Source organism: Mandrillus leucophaeus, unplaced genomic scaffold, assembly GCF_000951045.1.
Source record: "Mandrillus leucophaeus isolate KB7577 unplaced genomic scaffold, Mleu.le_1.0 Scaffold686, whole genome shotgun sequence".
Taxonomy (NCBI): domain Eukaryota; kingdom Metazoa; phylum Chordata; class Mammalia; order Primates; family Cercopithecidae; genus Mandrillus; species Mandrillus leucophaeus.
Window position 1 is genome coordinate 1169142 of NW_012107430.1, and position 21798 is coordinate 1190939.

Below are 21798 nucleotides of genomic sequence, written 5' to 3' on the forward strand. Positions count from 1 at the left end.
GCTTGGGAGGCTGAGGCAGGAGAATGGCGTGAACCCAGGAGCTTGCAGTGAGCTGAGATCGTGCCACTGCACTCCAGCCTGGATGACAGAGTGAGACTCCGTCTCAAACAGACAGACAGACAAACAAACAAACAAAAAACCCAAGAACAATAGATGAGGTTTTAAGATGATATTTTAAGATGAGGTTTTCACATCCAGCAAGATGTTCTATGACCCAAATGAAATGCAATAAATAGGGTCATGATTGTCTGGGAGAAAGGAAACCCTATCTTCAAAAGGAAATAGTTCCTACTACTTAAGGGCAACTTTATGATATACTTTATGGAATTGTGGGATGGATGGTTTTGGGGAGAAAATAGACTCATGGATCCCTCTACTTTCAGCTGTATACAAAGCCCGTGATTGCAGTTGAACTGCAAAGTCACTAGGGACAGCTATGAGCAGAGAACATAAATATTTCATTTTTCTTTTTTTATTTTTATGTATCTTCCCACGGTTGAGTAGTTAATTTTTCATTTTCAATTTTGATCTAAGAAATCTTGGGTTCTTTACCTTTATGGTAGGTTTTAAAAGGGAATAAAAGTCAGATATTCTTTAAATAAAGAGAAAATTTTAACTCTTGAAAAAAGAAACTCTTCAAACAGCAAGTAGACTTCGCCATTTTGGAAAAAATATGTGCCTTGAATTTCTAGCTACGGTGGAACTAGAACCCTGGGGTTTAGATTCCTACTGTGATGTTCTTTTCACCATACCAGGTGCCACTTCAAAAGAAGGGTAGCTGCTGGTGATGTTATATCCCTCTTTATTTTCAGCAAAATCTCAGCTTGAATCTGACATGGCTCTTACATAGAATCAACAGAAGTGCTTTTGAAATTGCAATTTATAAAAAACATGTTTGTGTACTAGAGTGAATGTGATGGCTGATCCTAGGATGTGGCAGAAAATGTCTTCACCCTCAAATTCTTTTTTTTTTTTTTTTTTGGAGACAGAGTCTCGCTCTGTCCCCCTCAAGTTCTATATTAGATACATAGCAGAAAGCACCTGACCCCATCTGTGAATCACGTCCTGAGCTTCACTATTCTGAAAATATTACCATATTCCATATTTGCTAAATTATCTAATTAGGTATGAATTCCGTGAGAATAGGGACTACTTCTTAGACCTTTTTGTTTTCTCCCTGGCACTTCTTAATATTCTTTTTATTTCACATGATTGGTATTTTATCCTTTTCACTTGCAAGTTTTATTCAGCTTGCTTAGGCAAGGTAATCATTGTCAAGAATAAGAATGAGGACCTGAAAACTACTGAATTAATATTAGATTCTACTTACGAATACCATTTTTATGAACCACTGGAAGCTGTTTCACAGATATCAAGGAACGTTTTGGCTATATGATTGGTCTCTTAAAAATATATACAATGTTATGCTGGGCACAGTGGCTCACACCTGTAATCCCAGCACTCTGGGAGGCTGAGGCAGGTGAATCACCTGCGGTCAGGAGTTCGAAACCAGCCTGACCAACACAGTGAAACCCTGTATCTACTAAAAATACAAAAATTATCTGGGTGTGATGGTGCACGTCTGTAATCCCAGCTACTCGGGAGGCTGAGGCAGGAGAATCTCTTGATCCTGGGAAGCAGAGGTTGCAGTGAGTTGAGACTGTGCCACTGTACTCCAGCCTGGGTGGCAGAGCAAGACCCCCATCTCAAAAAAAAGAAAAAACTCTCCCTCTCTCTCTCTCTCTATGTATATACACACACACATATATATACTTATATATACACACATTTATATATATTATATATATTTAAATATATATGTATTTAAAACCATATGTATATATACACATAGCTTTATGGGTGGTGTTTTGAAATAAATATATGGATTGACCCAAAACTTACAGACAACTATAGTTAAATAGCAGGACTTAGAGCAGCTAATGTAGGTGCAACCAAAAGTATTCTCGAATTGGAAGGACATGGTTAAAATATGTCATTATATTTAGAAACTTATTGGCTAGGATTTACATGGCACAGATGATAATAAAATAGTCAGCCGAATCCAATTGTTCTTTAAGAAATTGGAAGTTGAGAACACATGGACACAGAGAGGCGAACAACACACCCCAGGGCCTGTCGGGGGTTGGGGGGTGAGGGGAGGGAACTTAGAGGATGGGTCAATAGGTGCAGTAAGCCACCAGGGCACATGTATACCTATGTAACAAACCTGCACGTTCTGCACATGTATTCTGTTTTTGTTTTGTTTTGTTTTCTTTTCTTTAGAAGAAATAAAGAAAAAAATGTAATTGGAAGATCAGATGTAGCACTGGCAAAATGTGGTATCAAGCTCCCAGTGCTTTAGAGTATGGATGATGACTCAGGCCTCTACATGGCCCTGTGACTTGGAGCTGCCTTGGTGTCACGTGCAACAGCACAAGTTTTCCTAGGGAGAAAGGGGATTGGGAATATGCTTACGTCATGTTGACTTTCATTTGTTTTTGCTCATAATTTAAATTTTAAAAGGGATACCAATTCATGGTTCAAAGATAGAAAACAATGTAAAGATATATTGTGAAAAATCTCTCTTCTACTTTTTTATTTCATTTGCCCAATTTCTACCCTTCTTCTTCCTCAAGTGTGCACTGGAGACATTCCTTTATGCAGATACTCCTATTCTCTCCCTCACATTTTTATACAAATGAGCATACTACATGCCTTGCTCTGCCTATTCATCTTTTCACTTAATACTGCTCCTTAATGATCTTTCCTTAACTGTATATAGAGAGCTTCTATGATGAATCTTTGTGAGTTACAGCATCTGACTACTTATGGACGTGATGAGTAGAGACCAGTCCTGTAAACAGCAGGAGCTATTTCCACAAACCAAAGCGCAACCTTTCTTTGGTTGGTTGGTGAGCTTGAGGCTTCTCTATTATGTTTTGATTGCCAGATATAGTTTGTGATAACAGTACCATATGTGAGTGTGGACTCCTCCGTATCATCCATGTGAGGTTATCTGATACCGAAAATATGAAATCATGTTTTTTAAAGTTTGGGTTTAGATTAAGTTACACTACGTGGAGAAGTTCTGTTTATTTGTATCAACTGAATTATGATTTGTTTTTTCATTTATATATCAAACTAATTCATTCTAACATTTACTTGGTATAAAATATACAAAGAGAGGGTTTTGGTTTTCATTTTTGAGATAGTGATCATTCTTTAAGTGAGATTTTATTTACTACAATAATATGTCTTCTAAATAAATTCAGCAACGTAAGTAACTTTAATAATGAAAATTAAACTGTTCTTTGTTATCATGAAGAAAGGATAACTTCGATTCCCCACAATTTGAGTTATGAATAAAAATACTTAAAGATAAGGTGGATATTGCTACAATAGCATACATTTAAAAATCAATTAGACTTACTTCTTTAGAGGACTTTTCCCATAATCAATTTTAGTTTTTATTAAAAATGAACATCAGGTTTAAGGAGCGATATTAGTTTAATGTATTTAAGATATGAGTGAATCAGATGCCCAAGGCTCAAACACAAAACATATTTCTACAAGGTCATGCCTAATCCTGCATTTCCTGAATTGAGCTGACGTTAGAATTTTTAATACACTTCTGAGACTATGGGAAGATCAAATATACTCATCTCTCATCGCAAAGATGATACAAGTGTATAACATTTTCTGCTTGCTTTTGCAGTGGTTCTAATATTTGGATAGATTGCTTTTTTTTTTTTTTTTGGGTGGCAGATGCATTTACTCTCTCTGTTGTGCTTGTGGCATAAGACCTCATGGGGAGGGATAATGGCCTATTTATTGACTTTAAGAAAGCTCTAACTGAAATGGGAGATGAATATGAAAAAGATCCACAGTAGCTTTCTCAATCCAGACTGATAGGCACTATGGGACATGCTTCTATGATCATTTATTAGAAGATATTTTACCTCAAAGAGAAAAAGAATTGAATGAAAATTTGTGTGAAGGATAAAAGAACCAGATGTCAGATCAATAACGCGGACTCTTGTGCAGTTATTTCTAGCTTCAAATATAGCACCAAAGATCCATGTAGTATCTCAATTGTGATTTATTTCTGCTTCCTAGATTGTTGTAGGAGATAAAGTTGTTTTGATGCCTGTGAATGCAGGACAGCCACTACATGCCAGCAACATAGAGCTTCTTGATAACCCAGGGTGTAAAGAGGTAAGTTCAAGTGGAAAAGGAATGAATGTGTTGATTTTTCTCATGAGACAGAGGGAGAAAAAAGTAATATGGTTTCTTTCATTGTTTTCATGAGCATAATCCCAGTTATTCTAATTAATATCCCTAAGGTACATATAGCTATGATTAGCTATTGCTATTTTTGGATGATCTCTCAAAGATACTTGTATTGAACTATATACTTCATTATCCAAAGTTGTCTTTAATTTCTTGTTACTAGTTGAACTAATAATTTCTGGTAGAGAATGGAATCTGTAGTCTTATGACTTTGAACATTTCTTCATTAATAGGTGAATGCTGTTAATTGCAACACCAGCTGGAAAATCACTTTATTCATGAAATATAGTTCCTATCGAGAGGATGTATTAAAAGGAGTAAGTATGTGCTACATAGGACATTTGCTGGAGAAATTAAGGCAGTCTTACTGAAATGCTAGATGCAAAACCTATGTATTCACTGGTGTTCATAATTTAGAATGTGACTACACATGTTAATACTTACTCTAAGTGTTTTACTGAATTTCCCCCCCACCAATATTTTTAAATGTTTAAATAAGCATTAAAAGCCAAATAGCTAGCAGAAGGGCCCAGAGTATCAAAACCAGAAAGAGACACTTTCTTCTCACATGTGTGTGTTCAGATGTCTCTTGACTTTTTTTCTAGGGGGACGTTGTTAGATTGTTTCATGCGGAACAAGAGAAGTTTTTGACTTGTGATGAATACGAGAAAAAACAGCACATTTTCCTTCGTACAACCTTGCGCCAATCAGCTACTTCTGCTACTAGTTCTAAAGCGCTGTGGGAAATAGAGGTATGTAAATACTTTTTGGCACTTAATAAATATGTAGATCAAAAAGGCAAGATTCACTGGGCCGGTTGTTTTATTGTTATAGGCATCATTTGTGATAGAATCATAAAATAAAATAATTTTTGTGAACCAACTTGTGCCTATTCATTGCTGTGACCAGTTTGAAAGGAAACTATTTCCTTAGCTTGTCTTCTCTGTGGTATCTCTCATTTTTTCTTTCTCTCCTTCTCTATCAAATACACACATACACACACACACACGCGCACACACATTTTAAGACGGTACAGTACAATCTTTTAACAAATCAGTAGTGAAATGTCAAGACTAGTTAGACTGAAGACCATGTGCCTCAAATGGCACTGGAGTCAAGATGGAGTAGGAGGCCTCACTTTGAGGAAGGTTGATGCCAGAGCTACTCAGTCCCTGAGGAGAACAATGTTTATTTCTTCTGCGGATGCCATTTCTATTGGAATCCGGAGACCCATAGTTAAGAATTCATTCATCTTTTTAAAAGTGTCACTTAAATGTGGAACATGATAGAGTAATTAAGGAAATGTAATCTATGGATTTTTCCTTAAAGGATCTTTTTATAGGTGGAGGAGATAAGATCTACAGAATTGCCTATGAACAAGAGATTTACTAAACATCTAAGCCACTAGCTATGGTTCTCAACCATTTCAAATTCTTCACTTGCCCTCAATTTTTAAAACATATATTTTGTGATATTCCCTTTAATATTCTAAAATGAAATTTATAGGTAATATTATTTATATATTCTAATAGGTAGAATTAGTATAATGCTCAAATTCTAAGATAAAGAAAAAATAAAAGGAAAATACTTTATAATATAATAATATGTATTTCAACATGAGAATGACTATCTAAACAATACAATATTTATGCGTATCATGGATGGATATGTTTGGATTTGAGAGAAGTGGTTGAAGAGGATCAGAAGACAACCCATCCAAGTACAGGAAAATGAAAAAGCAAAGGTAAATGTGGGCCCTTGAATGATAACCAGTGTTAGGAGATGTAGTAGTGGGACAAACTGAAAAACGGAGAGATAACCATAATCAAAGTAGGGATAATACTTTAGGCAAATTACTGACGAGATGCAGAAAATGAGGAAGTATGATGCCTCTGCCAATGAGCTGAGCCTTGTTTATAAATATGACACTGAAAAAGAACTCTCTTAAGTTTATGACATGGTTTAGAATCGAGACGAAATAGTACAAAAGAACTTGTCTTCTATCTGAAACTCCACAACGTATTGAGGAATAATTTCAGTTGCTAGCATGCAGATGGACTTTGGAGACCTAACCATCAACAGGTGATGGAACTGAGAAGCTCTGGGGAAAACAGCTATGACGAAAGCGACTAACACACGAGGCTGCATGAAACCCCTCCCAGAAGTCTGCCTCATTCTTAAGAGTAAAACTGAAAAATAACAGGCCGTCCTAAAATAAATACATAATTACAGCATGCATTTTCATACCATAAAGTTCTTAATATTCTGCTCTTTTTAAAAATTTAAAAAATATAGAGGTAGCAATAAGATGAGATATTATTTAAAACTCTGTTAATGAAATACGGTGAGTTACCTGCATTTGATATGTCTGTGCTTATTTAATATTGGTTCTGAGTCTGTTAAAAGGAGTTTTGAAAATTCTCTCATATTTTTGCTTTCAGTTTTATAGCTTTTGCTGTAACTGTACCACTGCCGTGAACCCTTTCCATCAAAATGCATAGTTGGAAATGCTGTGAGACATTGAACAGAATAGAGAACGAATAAATAGTTTAATAAGTTTGAGATGTCTTTACTTCATTTAAACGTCCCTCACCATAATGAATTTCATATAACTTGATGTAAAATGTTTTTACCTGCTGATGTACTAAAGTATTGCCAGTTTATGTCGATGGTAGGCTTATTTCTGTCTGAGATTTGAAAGATGCAGGCTTCAGGACGTTTCTTTATTGTGTGCTGTCACAGTTGGGCTTCAGTGAGGAAGTCTGAGGACTGTACTTACCCAGCATAAGCATCAGGTGTTTCAAGCAAGAGGGAAATTATGTTCAACATGATTGGAAGGGCTGGGGAGGAAACGTGGAATGGGGGACATGGGCTTATCTGAATGCAGATAAGCAATGCAATGACTCTCAGCTTGCAGGCCTCTGCTCACATGCTGAGGGGTCCTTACCCACGCTCCTTGTAGGAGCGGGCACTAGTCAGCTGCTCCCACTGTTACTGCAGCCCAAAGAGGAGCCTCTCTTCTACTGTCCTCTGCTTTCCATTCTAATGGGAATGTCCTCAGAGCCCCACTGGGTGAGGCTTTCAGCCCCTGTGATGCAGGGGAGCACTTAGCAGGGTGGGGCTGGTCCTGAGGGCCACACACAGTGTTGATCACATTCTGGAATTCCCTGTAAATTGCAGCATAGATAATATCTTGGTCACTGCATGTTAAATGCCAGTAACATCCCTCCAAAATCATCGTGATAAACAAAAACACCCTCCCTTCCAAATCTCTAGAATATCCCCGCTAGGGAACTGTACTGCCCTTGCCAGACCCACTGATGTATATGAGAGTAGTTCTTGAGATCTTCAGATTTGTTAACCTTAGCAATTATATACAAATCACGAAATGTGTGTGTGTGTGTGTGTGTATGTGTGTGTATTTGAGACAAACATTAGATTTCATCAGATTCTTGCAGATATCTCTGCCTCCCCCAAAGAATTAAGATTTCAAACACTGAGAAGATCACAGTGGCCAGTGTGATTAGCAGAGGATTTGTGGAAGAAATGTGATGTGAGAACTTGAAGGATAGGTGGGCTTTTGGCCACAGAGGGAGTGTTTTGTAAGACCTCAAGGGCTTTGAAGTATTTTCATAATTATTATTTTATCTGGGTTATGAGAGTATGGGAAGACAGTTGCTGGAGTCTAGGAAAAGGCATTAGCAAGTGAAGTATGTTAACATACGGAATTCACGGTTGCAGCAGGAGCCAAAGGGTGGTCAATACTAGCAAAAAGGATGTAATGTGCTGAGGGAGAGTCATGAAAGTTATCCTAGCACTCTGATATGCCTTATGATATTTAATCTTCATAACAATCCTGTGAATCAACCCATTTTGTACACGAAGAAATAAGGCTCAAAGATGTTAAATTCCTTTCTGTGGTCATACCCCAGTAATTGGTGGACCTGGGACTCACATGCCTGAGTCTGAGTGTAAAACCCGAGCTTTTCTGCTGCCCCATCCCACCTGTTGCAACCAGGTGTGTCAGAGCTTCTACTGCGTTCATTCCCAGTGAGCCTAGGGACTCTGCCTCTGGGCAAAGCCAATTCAAAGACAGGTATCAAAAGACATGCTGTCAATAAAAAGCATGTATGGAAAGGGCCAAGAATTAAGTAGTTTAGACCTTAGGCCTTGACATTTGTGATTCTCTCTTCCAATCTGCGTGGCTTTCTCATCCTCCAGGTTTCAGCTCACATGACATCTCCAAGTGGCCCATACTCATGATGGTCATATCTAAAGTTGCCTTCCCTAGGTGCTCAATCATGCACTGCCCTTGTGTCATTTCTGGCACTTGTCAAATCTTACTTCTTTGTTCGCTAGCTCTCTCTTTTCCATTAGAATGGAAGCTCTAGCTTTATCCACTGCTGTGTTTCTCTTCTGTTGAAGGTACTTGGCACATAGTGGGCTCTTAATGCAATCTGCCAAGAAAATGTTTGAAAAACAAAGGGAAGAAAATCTCAGTGTTTCCACTTTGGTCTTGGAAACATGTCTTTCTGAGTAAAGCTGTGTTTGCAAATGTAAGGCACGAGTGTCACGCATGCACGAGTTAACAACTGTTATAACATGTCTCTTGCTCATTTATGGGGAATTTTGTTTTTCTGCCACATTATACTCTCATGGAAACTTATATTAGGTTTGACAGATCAGCACTAACAGGAGGGCGGACATGTAAACTGTTGGCATTTGCTTGCCAGGAACATAAATATTGTTTTGCCATTACTGTCGTTGCTCTCTTTGTAGGTGGTTCATCATGACCCATGCCGTGGGGGTGCAGGACAGTGGAACAGCTTGTTCAGATTTAAACATCTTGCAACTGGAAACTATTTAGCTGCAGAGGTAAGACTAATGGATAAAGTGGTATTAAGTTTCTGACTCTGAATTAGTGAAAGAGACATTCGGGTTCTCCACAAGACATTATATTTGCAGGAACAGTCATTATACAAATTTGATTGTTGCTTCTAGTATTCTGGATTGGCATATAAATTATTTTTAAAATGTAAATGCTAGTCAAAGCATTACAAATTAAGAGAACAACGATAATAACAACAAAACTCTGCAGTTGGTTTACTGGAAGGTCAACTGGAATGAGGCATCTGATTTGCATATGTATGTGATGTGGCCTAAATTTTCTATTTAGCTTCACCTTTTCAGAATGTCCGCATCAGAGATATGATGAGTTCATTGCTCATGTCATATAGCCTAGCTAGCTTTGGGTTCATCTGCAGTGGCCTCTTTCACCGTGGGTGGCTTTTATTGTTCAAAACGTTGGGAAGGAAAATGTTTTCTTCCTAAAACTGTCAATAAAAATGGTAAAAACATACAAAAGCTTTTTCTTTATCCACTAAAAATATGTTGACAGACAGATATGAAGGATATCAGAAGATATGAAGGATGGGCAGAAATAACATCATGGAAGTTTTATAAATGTTTTAATTAAAGTTTGGTTATCTAATTTAAAAATAATTTTGAAGCTAGTCTTTTCTAGATGTATGAAAATTTCCATTTATGGAACTGTGCTGGGCACTTAGAAAGCATTTGATGACTACTTTGTGAATGGATAGAGGATGGGAAGAAGGAGATTTCAGGATTTGTATGTGAGAGGCATTTGGAGACATATTGGGCAAATTAATCACACTACACTCCAATTTCTTCTTCTGGAAAATGGGGATAATCAAATTTATTTCTATTTATCTTAACTTATTAGAATTAAATGAGGCAAAGTGCTTGCAGAAGTTGTGGCTTATGGTAAGCACAGGGTAAGTGATGCTGGCATGACTAATTTTTTTTTTTTTTAAGACAGATTCTTGCCCTGTTGCCCAGGCTGGAGTGCCATGATGCACTCAATCTGTGCCTCCCAGGTTCAAGCAATCCTCTTGCCTCAGCCTCCTGATTAGCTGGGACTACAGGTTCATGCCACCATGCCTGGCTACGGTTTATATTTTTAGTAGAGAAGGGGTTTTGCCCTGTTGGCCAGGCTGGTCTCAGACTCCTGGACTCAAGCGCCTGCCTCGACCTCTCAAAGTCCTGGGATTATAGGCATGAGCCACTGTGCCCAGCCTAATTTTATGTGATAAACAGGGATTATTTTTACTTTTTAAAGTATCTAACACATTATTTAGTGCTCAACTAGATGAAATACAGCTTTGCAATTTACAGTCTGTTTATAGTATAAATGGTTTAAAGTAACCCTTTTGAAAAACAACTCATTGAAGCAAAAATCATTAGTAAGGTAGAGAATCTTGTCTAAAATAAAAATTACAAAAGCCTAACTAGATATCCTATAAAAGATAAGAAATTAGGATTAAAATCCTCTGGGATCTTATGTTAGTGGCTCTTTTCCCCAATTCACTTTTCAAGCAAATCTACTGATGTGCTGTAGAAAACTGACATGATGTACATGTATATTACTAGTTTTCTTGGTTAATTTCTATAATTAAAACATGTATCATTTGATGCATTCAAATGATTAGATTTTTAAGAATTGAATTGTTCATTAATCTTAGTGAAGACCCAAGATTTCAATACATACATGAATTAATTAAAAATGGAGAAGTAGAAAGCAATTCATTCTTTGAAAAGATTTGAAAGACTGTCTTTCATCCTGTCTCTAGAGAATGCAGCTTTAAATGCCAGGTGCCGTCTCGTTCATTAAAGAGTCTGGTGTATTTAGAGGACCTTTTCTTTGACCTTTAATACTTTAGATAACATCTTTTTTATGGTCTAGTGGGAGGAGGAAAATTAAGTATTAAGTACATATCTGAAAATTGAAAGCTAGGAATTTATTTTCTGCTGATTTTAACTAGTGTAACAGAATGGGCGCTCTGTGTTCTAATATCAAAATAGCAATCATAGTCTCAAAATCCTGGCATCCATACATTGGTGTTTTGTATCTTCTATGTCAGTTGGGACAAAATCTGGGTGTGCTCATGTCTCAGGATGCTTGTCCTTACTGGTGTGAAAGTGTCTAGAGGTGTGGCCAAATCACAGGGATTTCCAGTCCAGGAACAGCTGGTAACTAGCCTCTGATAGCAGTTGAGAAACAATGATTACACTTTTATCATTTTGCTTTCTAAAAATGCCCACGTCTTTATTTCTTGTTTAAACTTTTAAATTTTTATGGGTACATAGTATATGTATATCCTTATGGGGCACATGTGATATCTTGATACAGGTATACAATGTGTAATAATCACATAGGGTATTTGGGATATCGGTCACCTCAAGCATTTATCATTTCATGTTAGGAACATTCTAGTTCTACTCTTTTAGTTATTTTGAAATATACAATAAATTATTGTTAACTGTGTAGTTACCCCATTGGAGTATCAAATTCTAGATCTTACTCCTTTTATCTAACTATATTTTTGTACCAATTATTCATCTCCACCTTTTCTCTCCCTCCCTGCCACCCGTCCTAGCCTCTGGTAACCATCCTTCTACTCCCTAGCTTCATAAGTTCAATTGTTTTAATTTTTAGCTCCCACATATGAGTGAGAACTTGTGAAATTTGTCATTCTGTGCATGGCTTATTTCACTTAACATCATGTCCTCCAGTTTTATCCATATTGTTGCAAATGACAGGATCTCATTCTTTTTTATGGCTGAATACTATTCCAGTGTGAACAGGTACTGCATTTTCTTTATCCATTCATCTGTTGATGTATACTTAGGTTGATTCCAAATCTTGGCTATTGTGCGTAGTGCTGTAATAAACATGGGAATGCAAGTATCTTTTCCATGTACTGATTTCCTTCCTTTTGGGTATATACCTAGCAGTAGGATTGCTGGATCATATGGTAGCTCTATTTTTAGTGTTTTGAGGAACCGCCATACTGTTCTCTGTAGTGGCTGCACTAATCTACATTCCTACCACCTATGTGAGAGTTCCCCTTTCTCCACAACATCAGCATTTTTATTGCCTTTCTTTTGGATAAAAGTCATTTTAACTGGGGTGAGATGATATCTTATTGTAATTTTGGTTGGCATTTCTCTGATGATTAATGATATTAAGCATTTTTTAATATATTTGTTTGCCATTTGTATGTCTTGAGAAATATCTATTCAGATCTTTTGCTCATTTTTAAATCAGATTATTAGTGTTTTTTTTTGTTTTTTTGTTTTTTTTTGGTCTGTTGAGTTGTTTTAGCTCCTTACATATTCTGGGTATTAATCTCTTGTCAAAAAATGCCCAGGATGGCTGGGCGTGGTGGCTCACGTCTGTATTCCCAGCACTTTGAGAGGCTGAGGAGGGTGGATCACCTGAGGTCAAGAGTTCAAGACTAACCTGGCCAACATGGTGAAACCCTGTCTCTACAAACATACAAAAATTAGCCAGGCATGATGGCGGGTGCCTGTAATCCCAGCTACTTGGGAGGCAGAGGTGGGAGAATTACTTGAACCTGGGAGGTGGAGGTTGCAGTGAGCCAAGATCATGACATTGCACTTCAGCCTGGGCGACAGAACAAGACTCCATCTCAAAAAAAAAAAAAAAAAAAATAGCTCAAGTTTTAAATTTCAAAACATTAGTCATGTTGTTCAAATAGGATGGGGGTTCTCAATATTTTGAGTGACAACCTCCTAGAATTATTTGTTTTATTACACTGTATCCTTATTCTTAGGTGGTAAAGGCTCCATGTCACGTATTTATTTTACTTATTCAGTTTTCTCTTTAATATCTAGATATTATTTTTAAAAAAGACACATATTGGGATGTGGGGAATGCGAGCATTGGGAATGATTATTTTTGGAAGTCATAAAATTGCAAACATAGTCTTTAAGATTTCATGCAACCTTCAGTATATGTTTTTTCAGTGCCTGGTAAATGCACAGTATGGTAGAATACTGCAGGTACAGCAAAGGAAGCTGAGGACTCAGTCTTTGCCTTCAAAGAACGGAGCTGCTAGTTCAGAAGACAGCGCTGCACAATCGGGGAGGGCTTATTATATGTGCAGGTAGAATTGGGTCATATTCCCATGAGAGAATCTGGAGTGAGGTTAGTTGAAGATTCTTGTTTGGGGCAAACTGGTTCTGAAAGAAAATAATAGACATGGACTGTTAGAGAAATCAAAGGGCAGTCCTGTGTAAGTTGCTAAGGAGGTACATCAGAGATATGGAATATCCAAATCATACATAGACAATATTAAAACTGAGGCCCAGCCCAAGGAAGGGGTTGTGAAAGGAATGATTGAGTGATTGGTCTCCTTACTTTAAGATTTTGAATGAAGGGTTTGACTTTTATCTAGTTTGTAACAGGAATGAAGTTTGAGGAAGTTTATCTTGGTAACTACCTCGAGGCTGGGACTGGTCAGCTACTAGCAGGCCTTTGGTAGAGATCAGTGATGTCATTCAAAAAATCCCAGTACAGTGTGATAAATGTATGATAGCAATATGAATAGTGGCGTGCTTACGAATAGTGGCCCACACTTTTCTCAGGGGGTGTCAGGGATGTGCAAGGAATGGTCAGGAGCTCAGAGGCGTTGCTGTTTGATGAATGAGTAAAGCACATGGGGAAGAGGGAGAAAGGGCGTTCAGGCAGCGAGGGCAGCTTGTACACAAGAAAGGAGGTGTGTGGTGCCATACAAACTAGTGTCGTGTATAGGACTTGTGAGTTTGGAAGTAATGCTAGAAGGTAAGAGGGAAGCGATGGGGCCAGAAAGGTAGTGCAGCTGATAGTTCAGGCCATATGTATTAAGGAGAATGCGTTTTATCTTTAAAGTACAGAGGAGTATAATAAATAAATTTATGATTAAAGAAGACCACTCCAGAGTTGTACTGTCTAATATAGTAGTTTCTAGCCACATGTTGGCTATTACATTAAAATTAATATTACCACAATTAAATAAAATTAAAAAGTCAGTTTCTCATTCACAATAGCCACATTTCAAGTTGCTCAACAGCCATGCCACGTGAAATAATGCACATTTCCAAAGAGACCGTTGTAGTGGGCAGCACTGCTCTGGAGCCTTTGCGAAGTTACTAGAAGAAATTGAATCTAGAGGCAGTGAGGCCAGATAAGAGTCTGAATGATCTGGTGCTTTCTACATTTTCTTTCTTTGCCATCTGGTGGAAGTTTTGCCTGTCTACAAACAAATAGGGTAGTTGTCTTTAAAAGGGCTATATTACAATCTTTAACAAAGAAAATTATTTTGCGTTACTTGACCTATATTGCTTTGGAAAGGTCATCAGCAGTTTTTGCTTTAGTAATTTTAAGGACTTGAACAAAGGGAGAGCCTTCGGTAATGGTGATGAAGGGAAGAGTTGAAGGTGTTCTTGGGAGACAGAACTGATGCAGTGGTAAGCCGTCAGGTATTAGGGGTTAAGGAATAGGATTCTGGCTTTGGAGAATTAGTGATGTCGTTCACCAAATTAGGAAAAATGAGAAGAGGTGCCAAATTGGTGAGGGAAATAATCCATTCAAATTTGATTATGCTTATAAAATGTCTGGGTGAAGTTGTCCGCTAGGGAAGATTTCAAAACATCTGGAAGTTTGGGGATTGACCAGTGTTAGATTTGGGTTTTCAGAGCACAGGTAAGATCATTAGGGAGTAGAAAGAGAGTGGGAGGATGTTTGAAGGTAGAATCATGAGGAAATTATCTTTGAAGGATTAGGGAGAGACTGGGAGCCTGAGAAGCCAGAAGCACCTGGAAAATCAAATGGGCTGAATTACAAATGCCAAGCGAGGGAGGAGAGAGTTGCACAAAGGAGGGAGTGCTACTGAACAGGCCAGAAACAAATCTCTTTACATCATCTGGCAAGAATGCAATCATTTCTTACTTATAGGGAACATTTTTAGTGGAAACCAGAATGCAGGAGTGGAGGAATGATCAGGAAGCTGGGAAGCAGCAGTAGGTGCAGACTGAGTTTTCATAGCACGGCTGTGAAAAGGGGAAGTGGAGTAGTAGGCCGGGGGAAATTAAGAGTCCTATTAGATGATTTTTATAAAATGTATTTTTTACAATGAGGTGGTTGAGGATGCTGCTGTTTTGCATCAAAGGGAAGTACCTAACAGTGCGGCTAGACATTGCAGAGTATTAACCTTCTTTCCCATGGCCTTTCCAACTTTAACAGACATATTTATAATTTAAAATATTACTTTCATGTGCTGTAGGCATTCCTGGTAAATTGGATTATGTAATTCTTGAATTGCCTTTGAGTTTATGGTGTTTATATTGGCCAGTGTGACAGAGCCTAGCATAGTGGGAAAAAAATCCCATGCGTACTGTTTACAATCTGTCTGACTTTAAGCAAATATTTAACCCCTCTGGACCTGAGTTCCTTTGTGTGTAAAAAAGTTAAGAATGTATATTATATGGTATTATTCTGGAATTAAAGAAGATAGGAGATGTACAGCACCTTGTACATAAGAGGTATGCAGTAAATATTAAGTCCATTTACTTTCTTGGAGCGGAAGCAGAAAATGCAGAGTAGTGTTTTATTATTAGTATCGTTATTAATAACTGGCATGTCTTAGATAACTTAAGGAAGGTAAGTGTTTAGGGGCAAAGTTTAGTTATTTAACTTGTTTTTCTGGAAAAGATTACTACGATGCTTTGACATCGGAAACACGGCCTCATGGAGCCACTGAAAATCCTTCCAATAATATCTCATGATCTCTTGTACAGTTCCTATGTCAGGTATAACACACAGCCAGCCAGTCACTACCATGATTTATAAATAGACATTTTGGGTGACATTACTCTTAATCAATTGGGCAAAGTATGCTGAGTTCTTATCCAGAACAGCTGAAAAGACCTTGGATTATTAGAATATTTTAACATATATTGCTTTTATTTCTCTAAGTTCTTTAGATAAATTTTTCTAAAGCAGAAATGAAGTTTCTTTTGAATAACTTGAAATAGTGTTTTTTATTGTCTATATGTTTGAGTTTAACTCAAGCTATTGTGTAATAACTTAAATTGTGGTCTTTCAAATAATATAGCACAGTTAGAATTCATTGAGCATTTTAGAATTTTAAAAGCCTTTGATTCTGGATAATGCCACAGTTATTCTCCATAAACTTGAGATATTGCAGAAATCCCCCACTTAGGGAGGAAATGCTTATAGCATTTCTTTGAGCTTATCACAGTTCGCAGTTAGCTATGTATTTGTTTGTTACCCGTTGTGTATATTGTGTATATCTATTCAATGGCTATTTTGTTCCCTGCAATGAAAGGCCTGTATCTGTTTCACTCATCGCTGGATGCCTTGTGCCTAGAAGAGTGCCTGACACTTAATTTGCCTTCAGTAACTGTTGGAAGATGGGATGAATGAATCATAGGGACTATGACTGTTGTTTTAAATCCAGGAATTTTACTTTACAGAAAAAGAAATCCAGGCTCACAGAGGTGATTTGTTTTGTTAAAATGGAAAAAACCAATGTAACGAAAGTATTAGGAATGAATGCTCTCAACTGAGGGCAATGATGGCAATGTCTAGAGACATTTTTATTTTGACAGTTGGGAAATGGGAGCTGCTATTTATTGTCACAGTTAGGGAATGGGATGTAGCTAAACATTCTACTATACACAGGACAGCCCCTCACAACAAAGAATTATCTGGTTCAAGATACCAGTAATGCTAAGGGTTGAGAAACCCTGATCTGTGTTATACTGAAAGTATACATTTATTGAATGCCTACTAGGTAGAAGTACTTACTTTGACATTGTGAAGAAAACAGAGATGATTAACACATGGTCCTTGTCCTCTAAGAGTTTAGAGGACAATTTAGATTAACTCAATCTCTGGGACATTGAGATCTCTTTTGCCATTGCTTCCACCATACATGCACATCTGAGATAAATGGCTCTAGGTAATGTCTAATTGTTAACATCTGTAGGTGACCGTACTACGTCTCATAGTAAGTTTAAAGGACTGCAACCTTAAATGTAAGCGCAAATTAGATAAAAAGATCTAAAGTTTACTTATAGATACAGTGCTCAAGTATGATACTCTATATTAACCAGCACCTAACTGGATGGTTTAGTTATTCAGAAAAATGTAATAAACCTAATTATTTATGTAGAAGTAAAGGGGGCACTATTCAAAGGAAATTGGACCATTTGATATGCTGGAAATTCTGTAGTTGAATTATATAGAGAAAACACATATGTTGCAAGCTATTTAAGAATATCATCTTTTTTTTTTTTTTGGTGACGTGTGGAAAACACCTGGGAACTCGGATAATGATACAAGATTTAACACGGTTTAAGTTTTATTCTGCAAGATAGTAAAGCGAACCAAGGGTTAGAAATGGTCCCTTATTCAATGGAGAGATATCCAATAGGATAGTTTAGGGATTCGGATTAATTTTAAAGAAGTATTCAGTGCTAACCTGTAACCCCAGCACTTTGGGAAGCTGAGGTGGGCAGATCACTTGAGGTCAGGAGTTCAAGACCAGCCTGGCCAATATGGTGAAACCCCCTTCTCTACTAAAAATACAAAAATTAACCGGGCATGGTGGCACACACCTGTAGCCCCAGCTACTCAGGAGGCTGAGGCAGGAGAATCGCTTGAACCCAGGAGGTGGAGGTTGCAGTTAGCCGAGATCGCACCATTGTACTACAGCCTGGGCAACAGAGTGAGAGTCCATCTCAAACAAACAAACAAAAAACCTAAAAACCAAACCAAACCAAACCAAAAACCTCAACGCTAGAAACCTATGGATAAAATGTGGAACAAAGTATCTAATTATGAAAAGATAAAGCTTTTTGATCTCATGAGGTAATACAGAGCATATTATTAGACCCTTTCCCTTGCAATGTCAGTTTTTTGGGGCATATATGTGGTTAGGTGGTGTGAGGGGAAGGTAAATATACACTGATATTTTTGACACAGCTGTCCACACACTCATCTACACTTTGTCATAGATGTTTTACTTGTATTACTGTAGTGGTGCAGGTGAGTTCACAACGATGTCTGTGGGGGAGAAAGTAATTTTACCATATTTTGCATAGGAAAATATGGGGACCTCAGTAAATGGTTCTTCCACAGTTGTAGGAAGAATTATAAATCCACCTTCACAATTTCTGATCTGCTGCTTTCTACATTTTCTTTCTTTGGATATTACTAAAGCAAAAACTTTTGATGACCTTTCCAAAGCAATATAGATCAAGTAATGCGTAATAATGTCATTTATTCAAGATTGGAATAAAAGTCCTTTTAAAGACAACTAGCTTATTTGTTTGTAGATAGGCAAAACTTCCACCAGATGGCAGTAAACACTTATTTCCTGACTACTCAGTAGTCTTTGGATTTAATTAATTAGCTAAAAACTCAGTACTCAAGAGTACTCAAGAAACTGTATAGTAGCATATACTTTTATGACTACTGGGGCTATAGTTTTAAATGTTTAATTCTCTCTCAAATGTATCAGCCATAGTATGTGGAAAGGGCCTGGTTTGTATGTATGTATATGTATACATAAACACAGTAGACGAACATACAGACCAGACCCTATACATACGTATAAAATGTTATATATCAAAATATAGAAACTGTACCTGACACACATATACACCCAGTAAAGGTTATTTTCTCTCCTTTCTTTTCTAGGCTTATCAATCACAATAATAAACCTGAAACGCCAGTCATTGGAAAGAGGAACATTTAATATAATTATTTAAAAATACACACATGATAAATTTATGATTTCAGTATTATATATAATAAAAATTGATCAAAACACATTTCATTGTAAAACAAAAAAAAGCAAAGCTCCTCTTTTAAGAAAATAACTAGGTATTATGTACTTAAAAACTTCCGGTCTGCTTCTTCCTATTGTGTTAGATGGAAGAGTGCAGTTGTTTTTCAGTTGATTGTGGTACAATCATGACTTTCACTGCCTAGGTATTTATGATGTTTCTCTCTCTCTGTCATTTTGCACCACACCTGACTTCTTTATATTCCTCTTTGGCCATTTAATTGAAGATTATCTTCAAAGATTAGTAATGGGTCTCTACATTCCCTCTCTGTCACTCACTCCCATGGCGGCGGTGGACCCTGCCTTTGATCTTGAATATGCCATTGCCATACAAAATCAGTAAATTTATCTAAAATGTGTTTCCTTGCAAAATAGTGACTTTTCTTAGTTCATAGTTAAAGACGTGAGAGTCATGATTAACAGTTTTCTCTCTGAGTTTACACATTCAGATTCTCCTGATTCTGTCTCTGCAAAATCTTTCACATCCACTTTCTCCTTTTTATTCCAGCATTATTATCTTCATTTGGGTCCACCCACCTCTTCCTTGGACCACTGCCCTTAGTTTCTTTCCCTCTTTCATCCTCTGTCCCCTTGCATCTTCTGAATATGGATGCAAACTCTCTAGCCTGTGGTTTAAAGGCCTGGATGGTCTGGGCTGACCCTCCTTCCCAGCTTGCATCACACCTCTCTGCTTTATGGAGGCAGGAGGGAAGCAGCATGCTACAGGAGCTGAAAGATGTGGCTTTGGAGCCCTTAGACCTGTGCTTGCCCACCCTGCCACTCCCCAGTGGTGTGACTTTGCATAAAGCACTTCAGTTGATGTGCTCCAAGTGCCTCGTCTGTAAACTGTGTTAAGAATCTTGTCTTATAGTATAATTGTAAGGTTAAATGAATTAACCTTTAAGAGAGTATAAAAAAGTATTTCATAAGTGACACCAATAGGTCTTCTCTATAGAAGTCTCATTTTTCTCATCTATATGGCAGTGGCCCCTCCAGCCTTGCTGCCTTCTTCACTCCCTCGTTCCTGCTCTGCCAGTTAAAATTCTACCTGTCCTTCAAGGCTTATCTCAAATGCTACCTTCTCCATGAATAATTTGTGAATAAATTTGCCCACCACAGATCCCTCCTTCCTCTGACCTATATTATTTATAAATTATTCATTCCTGTCTTATGTCCCTTGTCACATTTTATTTTGTATTTCAGCTGACTGTATTTATGTCTTATTTTCCCTCCTAGGTTGTAATGTCTTATGGTCAGGGACCATATTCTCTTTGTCTTTGCTAAAATACCATATGCTGCAATGCTTTGCCTATTATAGATGCTCTATTAATATTTATTGAATAAATGATTGAATGGCATATTAGCTCTCCAATGCCAAATTTATAATTTATTTTTTTAACATAAAGACTTTGAGTCCTAAAAGACCTCCATATGACCATGTCTTTTTCCTGCTTCTTTAAAAAATAATTTTTTTCCATTCATCTTATAGTCTCTTTGATAATTACTGCTATTATCCTATTTAGAAATGGGAAGCAGCAGTATAATTTAAAGCATATATTTATTTGGCCTTTAATAGTTAATGTTAGTAAATTTATATGGCCCTGAATTTATTTGGGTGGCTTTTTCTCCTCCTTTCCCTTCTCCTCTTCCTTTTCTTCCTCATCATTATTGTTATTATTTATACTTTATTGAGTTTACTGAGGTAATCGCTTTATGTTAATTATTTAAAAAATCATATTGCAGCCTGAGAGACACAGATGAGGCAAAATCTAACTGATTGGCACCATCTGTAGTTTTGCTGCCAAAGATAGGAATATGTAAAATTTATTGACATAGAGTCATGGTTTAGTCATAGTCTTTTTCTCATTTTGCAGATGAGGACACTGAGTTCCATGGGCATTAGGCCACCTTTCCTAAAGACGCTGGTGGTTCCTTATAGAGCAGAGACTGGAATTCACTTCCCCAGACAGCCAGTCAGGGACGGGTAATCCTAAGCGGGGGAAATACGTAAAGACTGATTTTAGAAGGTAACATTGTCTTTGGGGTAGAATATATGATCTAAGTTTCAGAGAGCATAAATTATTTTATTTTGTGTTTGATGTAGGTACATTAATTCCTGTTTTTGTGCGTGTTTTAGTGAGGGGTATATCATGGTTTCCAGCATGAATTTAAAGTATCTGTAATAACCATTCTAATGTGTACTGAGTGAAAACTTGGGCCATAAGGTACATCCTTGGTTGAACATGTTGCGTATCATTTGGATATAATTTAGCTAAAATTTTAGTATGGATTTTTTTTAATTTAAAAGAAAAGTTGAAATTTTTCAAACAGAAAACAGTTTTTAAAAGCTGTGGTGAAACTTGACTGAAATAGATGAATAAACAACTTCTGAACACTGTGCTACAATTTTCTTTACTATCCAGTGAAAATGTTTTCTTTAATCAGTAGAAAGGAGGCCAGTTAACTCACTCTTTGCCCTCTACCTTTCACTCTTGGATTCTTGGAACTAATTCTGTTACTCATAATTGAAGGGAACTTAAGGAGTCTGAGGGAAAGTCTGGGTCTCTGTAGACAAAGGCCAGCCTCAAGTCCCCTCAATAGCTGTCCCAGGATTAACAGGTGACCTGTATCTTTTTACCCTCCTTGTGTGTCAGTTCTGAAAACTGAAAGACTGCTGTCATGAGACTCTTGGGCCGGGTACTGCTTTCCATCCTTACTTCCTTCCCTCATACTGCTACTCATTCTCTGATTTGTTTCACCATAGTGTAGT

General features: G+C 37.3%; 1 protein-coding gene across 1 annotated transcript in view; it reads left to right on the forward strand.

The window, feature by feature from the left end:
- The window catches only part of ITPR2 (inositol 1,4,5-trisphosphate receptor, type 2), a 455230-nt gene that overhangs the window by 67877 nt on the left and 365555 nt on the right, over positions 1 to 21798 (forward strand). Inside the window, exons 6-9 of the mRNA XM_012002420.1 lie at positions 4117 to 4215; positions 4524 to 4607; positions 4896 to 5042; positions 9070 to 9165. Coding sequence (XP_011857810.1) covers positions 4117 to 4215; positions 4524 to 4607; positions 4896 to 5042; positions 9070 to 9165 — 426 coding nt within the window. The remainder of the gene's footprint in view (positions 1 to 4116; positions 4216 to 4523; positions 4608 to 4895; positions 5043 to 9069; positions 9166 to 21798) is intronic.